At 35.2% G+C, this 6,962-nt stretch overlaps 1 protein-coding gene across 6 annotated transcripts in view; it reads right to left on the bottom strand.

Annotated features, from left to right (window-relative positions):
- LOC109861811 (activator of 90 kDa heat shock protein ATPase homolog 1) overlaps positions 1 to 6,040 on the bottom strand; it is a 12,552-nt gene extending 6,512 nt beyond the window's left edge. The window contains exons 1-3 of one of the 6 annotated variants that reach the window (XM_020441624.1): positions 5,970 to 6,040; positions 5,272 to 5,410; positions 5,066 to 5,145 (exon numbers count right to left, since the gene is read on the bottom strand). In XM_020441624.1, coding sequence (XP_020297213.1) covers positions 5,066 to 5,145; positions 5,272 to 5,351 — 160 coding nt within the window. In that variant the 5' untranslated portion in view covers positions 5,352 to 5,410; positions 5,970 to 6,040. Of the gene's footprint in view, positions 1 to 4,874; positions 4,954 to 5,065; positions 5,146 to 5,271; positions 5,411 to 5,636; positions 5,928 to 5,969 lie in introns of those variants that run through there. The other 5 variants (XM_020441621.1, XM_020441622.1, XM_020441623.1 and 2 more) reach the window with 5 other exon arrangements.
- Positions 6,041 to 6,962: the final 922 nt, after the last annotated feature.

Raw genomic sequence — 6,962 nt, forward strand, 5'->3', positions numbered from 1 at the left:
GTGCGTGCGTGCGTGCGTGCGTGCGTGCGTGCGTGCGTGCGTGCGTGCGTGCGTGCGTGCGTGCGTGCGTGCGTGCGTGCGTGCGTGCGACATCTTTTAAGGTTTTTATTTCATTAATTAATCAAATGTTCAAAGTGTTTTCCTTTTACTGGTTTTGCATGTATGCGTTCGTGTGATATCACTCCGCGCGAACATACACGCACAAACGATAAAAGAGACACCAATCATTTGATTAACCCAGGAGTAGTCACCTCAATTTTTTGCGTAAATGATCTCCTGAGGTATTTTTTACACCCCAGTTAAAAGTCATTGTTATTCATCACATATTGTAAATTGTTGATTGTCTTATAATATATTAAAAAGTAAAGACATTATGGATATAGATTTAATTAATATTTTTTGAAAAAAGTAAAAAGAGATCAAGAAAATAAAAGACAAATAAAAAAAAGACATTACGAAGCTTATTTTGATTTTCTAAAATAGATTTTCTAAAATATAAAATCAGTTAATAAAATGCTTCTATGTTGCGGATTTTTTAATAAGATTGTATTTAAAAATTTGTAAAGACTACCCATTAAACAAATCGAAAATATTATGTACTATTCATTTTATAGCAACTTGAAACAAGGCTAAATTGCTATCATATAAATTCATGTATTTTATGTTTGCTGTTCTAAAAGTATTAAAAGTAATTTATTTTCATTATATTTGTAATATTAGTGATTAAGTATTATTGTATATTTGTTTATTATGTTATATAAAAATAAACTACATAAAGTAGATTTAAATAAAAATAAACATAGTAATTTGTATATGTATATGTAATTTGTATATGTTATAAGAAAATAAAAATTTATATAAACTTTATACATTAAAAAGTAACAAAACAAAAATAATCTTTAGTTAAAAAATTTTTTTAAATTTATAAACAGCTGTATAGGTGTTAGCTTCTACTAGATTTTAGCAAATAATGTATTCGTTAGAATTCTCTTCTATACAGGTTGAACAAACATATTGCATATGTTTCTTACACAGGAATAATTAATTTATCCTCAAAAATTTGTTTTGTATAAAATTTAAAACAATGTAAAACAATTTATTATTTGTTAGTTTCTAAATCTTTTTATATATCTGTTTTTCTTCAATAGTTAGTTTTCTTATTTTATATAAATTGTTATACCTATATATTATTATTTATGTATTTATTCTAATATAAGTATTCATAACGTCATCTTGTGTTATTTTTAACTCATATTATTATTTCAAGTTTATACTTCATACGCTTACCATATTCGAACTTGTGTAGTTCACAAGCAGTCACCTGTTTTCTACACCTCAGCAAGTTTCAATAGCTTTGTATTATCAATGTGTAAGACATAAACACTTTCTATTGTGCAGATTATGTCTCGAAATGTTTGATTGAAAGGTAAGTGTGGATTCCCGATCTGTAAAAGAACTGCTGTGACGTGAGCTTTATTTTTCTGACGCTGAGGTGTAAAAAACACCCCGGGTAACTACTCCCGAGTTAATTAAAGAAATAGAAACCAATATCTTAAAAGATATGTTACACACACACACACACACAGAAGAAATGTAAATCCAAACATACAACCTCTACACAATGCATCTTGAGTAATGCTAATGCCAGTAATTTTCTTAACTTTCAAGCTCTGTAACTCGAAAAGTATTTAATGAAAAAATATTTTATTATATTGTTTTGAAAAGCTCTTGAAATAAGCTATACAAAACATGCAATAAAAAATNGGGATCCCATTTAAAAAATTCAATTTGATCTTTAAATGACCTCGCAGACTCCACCTAAGGTCAACCTCTTATCACTAGTAAGTACATTTTTGTAAGTTCTACAACTTTGCTTCTTATAAATTTTTTTGCTAGAGTTAATCGTTTTCGAGATTTTTTAGCGTTACCGGACTTTTTGGAGACCCTGTATATACAGGATGATTCAGAACAACCTGTTATCCTTGAAAATATTCTTGACTAAATTCTAAGACAACTTTTTATTTGACAAAATTGTCTGAAGCTTACTTTTTGAGTTATTAATAAAATTAGTTGACTTACCACGAGTTGGATACAAGAGGTAGACAGGGATGGTGCAACTCTCCGTCATACGCGGGCGATTACGTATGGTGCCTCACGCAAGCTAAACACTGTTTCTCTTCTTCTCTCACTTATTTTATTTATTCATTTGTAATTTGTATCACTTAATCTGTCCATCACATTAATCACTGTTATTCACGGTGAGGTGCGCCGCCTCTGCTTGTCTCTTGAATCCGACTCGTGGTAAGGCAACTATTTTTATTAATAACTTAAAAAATAATCTTCAGACAAATTATTGCTAAATAAAAAGTTGTCTTAGAATTTAATCAAGAATGTATATTTTCAAGGATAACAGGTAAAGTCTGAATCACTCTTTATATATACACTGTATATATACTCTGAAACTTTATTTATTTTCCCAACCATGAAACGTGAGCACTTTACTTATTTTCCTTCAGGAAGGGATCCCACCACTGCTGCATAGTAAAGGTAGTTTTTCATTACGGTTGCAGCAATTAACTGGTGCAAATCACGCCGTTTCCAGCGGCGTTTGTTTGCTTGTTAAGTGCGAGAGTGGGGAAAGAAACTGACAAGGGGTGGGCACGAATTGCAAAATACGAAATGAATGAGCCATAGCAGAGAGAAGACTGAGAGCGGCCATCCTATTGTAGTTTTTTATGACGATTTCAGCCGCTGGTTTTATCGTCATCTCCACAAAAGTGGAACTCAAAGCCCACATTAAACGCAAGTAGCAAATCTCGTGGAACTGATCAATCACGTTGGCCGAGTGGCTGATTTGACTCTGCAATTGGTCAATTTCACAAGACCTGCAACTTGCGTTCAATGTAGAACGGCATTTGAGATCCACTTTTGTGGATATGTCGCTAAAACCAGCGGCTGAAACCGTCGAAAAAAACTACAATAAGATGGCCGCTCTCAGGTATCTCTCTGGCCATAATTCATTTGAAAGGAGATCGAGAGTGTAAAAAGTGTAAGAGGGTTTGAGTGCATGGGCCTTAGTTACCGAGAATTTTGCATGCAAAGTTAAGCGTGCGGCCAGCTGTACGTTAACTAACATAGATAAGTTAGACTTAGCGTGAAGCGTCGTGGCTGAGCGGCCTAAGGCGCGCGCTTTGTAACTTTTGGCGTCCGTTGCAAGTTCGAAACCTCGAAGTGTCAACTTAATTTTTTTATTATAACAACTATATCAACTTAATTAATTGTTCTTAAGTTTTGGAATAAAATATTAACAATAACAACGCAATTAATTAATTATATATAATAAAAACAAGAACGGGAATTTCTGTACTTTATGTTTTTGATGCCGATACTTTTTATACACCCTGAGCTACGTTCGGGGAGCACGCTATCAGCGTTATTGCGTCATTCTATCTTTGTTTTACATCTAAGGAGCAATAACGATAGAATGATGCAACGTTAATAGCGCGCTCCCCGAATGCCTTGTATATCAAGATATATGTATATATACGTGTCATTTAACACTGGGTTTAAATTGAAAAGAGAAACCGGATAGACGAAAACTCGTCCGGTTCGTGTATTTCTCCTACCAGAAAGCCTCTCCCCTCTCCACAGCCATTAGCTGTTATCAAGTGTCTCACCAATTCCATACGCAACACATGACTACTTTGCCCGTTTTTCGTCCACTATGCGCAGTAGATTTCTCTTTTCAAATTGAACCTAGTGTAAATGTCATTAAATACAATGAATGCGTTCGGGAAGCGTGCTATCAAAGCTGTTACATCATTCTATCCTTATTGCTTATTAGATGTAAAACAAAGATAGAATGACGCAATAGCGCTGATAGCGTGCTCTTCAAACGCAGCCAATAGCCGCGTTTAGCAAACTAATTGAGTTCTCGTTTTGTCATCATTCGATAATTTGTTAATTCTAAGAGCAAAAGCCAAACACGTTCGATTGCTACAAAGCAGCTTGTTCTGCTGAACGCAGCAACTAGCTTCTATTGCTTAAAATCTTGTGAAGAAAATATAAAAATCAATGAAGATTATATCAGAGAGAAGACTGAGAGCGGCCATCCTATTGTAGTTTTTTACGACGGTTTCAGCCGCTGATTTTAGTGCCATATCCACGAAAGTGGATCTCAAAGCCTGTTCCACATTAAACGCAAGTCGCAGGTCTCGTGGAATTGATCAATCAAGTTGACCGATTGGCTAATTTGACTCTGCGATTGATCAATTCCACATAATCTACTTGCATTTAATGTAGAACAACCTTTGAAATCTACTTTTGTGAATATGGCTCTAAAGCCAGCGGCTAAAACCGTCGTAAAAAACTACAATAGGATGGCCGCTCTCAGGTTTCTCTCTGGTTATATACAGGATGTCCGACAACTAATGTAAAATCTCTCGTAGGCAGGTAGGAATAAAACTGAGTTGAAAAGTCCTGAACCACTTTTTTCTATTACATATAATAAAGGAGTAATTATTGAATAAATCAAACCAATTAGCGCCGACCTTTAGCCGAATGCACGTCAGTGAACCACGCGCCTGGTGTGCGTGAGTGCTCCGCGCGGCTCACTGACGTGCGCCTGGTTAAAGACGCTGATTGGCTTGATTTATTCATTAATTACTCGTTTATTATATGTAATAGAAAAACGTAGTTCAGAACTTTTCAACTCAGTTTTACTTCTTCTACTTGCCTACGAGAGATTTTATACTAATTGTCGGACACCCTGTATATATAAATTATACTGCGTTCAATTTGAGAAGACAATTTTACTGCGCATAAGAAGAGAAAAGCAGGAATAGTGTTGCTTGCGGAATTGACAGAATACTTGCTGATAGCCAATGGTTGTGGAGTGGGAAGACTTTGTAGAAGTGCACAAAATGGACGAGTTTTCATCCTTCTGGTTTCTCTTCTTAAATTGAACACAGTATATACACAGTATATGTGTATATTATGTGTATATACACATATATTAATTAATATAAAATATATTATTGAAACCTTGATTTATAAATATACTAACCTCCATCTCCTTCAATTTTTGTATTTAAAAATAATTCTTTTAACTTTTCTTGTGACCAAGCACAAGCATTTTTCTCTGTCCTGTAGCAATTTAGTAATTTTTATGACAAAATGTTATAAAATATTGATGTATTTTATATTGATAAAGCTACAACAAGTTAAAGATGTGTTGATTAATGTATAAAACACATTTATATATAAACATACCAGTGCCAATTATTAACATTTGTTGCATCAGGCCTATCTTCTACAATCCAACGAGGATCTCCTTCACCCCACTTTGCCATGCTTCCAAATTGATGTTAAAGTAGATCTACTGAGTATTAGTAGAGTAGAATGTAATACACTAAAATGTAATAGAAATTGTACATTACAGTCTGAATATAAAAGCATATTTATAAAATATAAAAACAATCTTTTAGAAAATTCCATTTTATATTGTACATTTTGTATAAATAAACCATAACCTAACCTATAGATCAAAAAGTAATGAAACGATTATACGCACGTTAAAATAAAAAAATATTAACTATCGGAATTATCGAAATTTTTGTCAGGCGTAAGTTACTTACGCAAGAAGTTGCAAACTATGATTAAAAGTATATTTGCAGTTTGTTGCTGAGTCGCGTTTTCGTGACAGCTGACTTGCAAAATGTCTATACAAAGATGCTACTTTGCACGTGCTTCTGTATGTATTTTTTGAGTAAGAAACTTTAAACGATGCAACACTGACAAGTAAACATTTAGTAATACTTAATATTTTGATTGCTTCGGTAACTCCAAACTACCCAAACTACACATCGAAAAACGACGACAAAGGAAATCAGCGTCCAGGCTAGAAAACTCTCAAACATTCTGGAAACTTCAAGCATCAAATAGGAAATTTCTCAAGATGATATACTCACATGTAATTTTCAAACATAGATTAAGGTCCGCTTATGCAGGTAGAGAGAAGACAGAGGCCGGTATTCATAGGGTGCCAGTACAGTCGCGGTCACTGAATCGTTTCGTGGACGCGGAGGGCTAGAGGTAAGAGGGACGGTATTCCCTAGCGGTAAGTAGCGCCAACAGACGCCGTCCTAACTAACTGTAACAATCATCTGATCCACAACTGCGTCGTATCAGAGAGAAACCTGAGAGCGGCCATCCTATTGTAATTTTTTACGACGGTTTCAACCGCTGGTTTTAGCCGTATTTCCACAAAAGTGGAACTCAAAGGCTGTTCTCCATGAAACTCAAGTCGCAGGTCTCGTGGAACTGATCAATCACGTTGGTCGATTGGCTGATTTGACTCTGCAATTGGTCAATTTCACGAAATCTGCGACTTGCGTTTAATGTAGAACGGCCTTTAAGTTCCACTTTTGTGGAAATACGGGTAAAACCAGCAACTGAAACCGTCGTAAAAAATTACAATAGGATGGCCGCTCTCAGATTTCTCTCTGGTCGTATCGATAATGGGTGCGTTCAGACAACTCAACGGTTGAGAGATCATCACTTATGATAGGACTATTCTTCAAAATCTGCTGCGGTTCCAAAAGTATNATCCAATCAGAAGTGATTATCTCTCAACCGTTGTGCACCTGTTGAGTTGTCTGAACGCACCCAATGTCAATGCTTTCCTTGACTATTTGTGTCTCAAAACGTAAAACTATTGGCCTGTTTCACAAATGCATATATATACAGGGTGTCCCAGAATTGCCGTACAATCTCTCGTAGACAGGTAGAAAAAATAAAACTAAGTCGAAAAGTTCTGAACCATTTGTTTCTATTATTTATAATAAAAGAGTAATTATTGAGTAAATCAGGCCAATCAGCGCCGACCTTTAGCCAGGCGCACGTCAGTGAACTGCGCGGAGTGCTTACACACACCAGGCGCGTGGCTCACTGACGTGCGCCTG

The sequence above is a fragment of the Pseudomyrmex gracilis genome, unplaced genomic scaffold (genome assembly GCF_002006095.1).
Source record: "Pseudomyrmex gracilis isolate BER0280 unplaced genomic scaffold, ASM200609v1 scaffold_1054, whole genome shotgun sequence".
Taxonomy (NCBI): Eukaryota; Metazoa; Arthropoda; class Insecta; order Hymenoptera; family Formicidae; genus Pseudomyrmex; species Pseudomyrmex gracilis.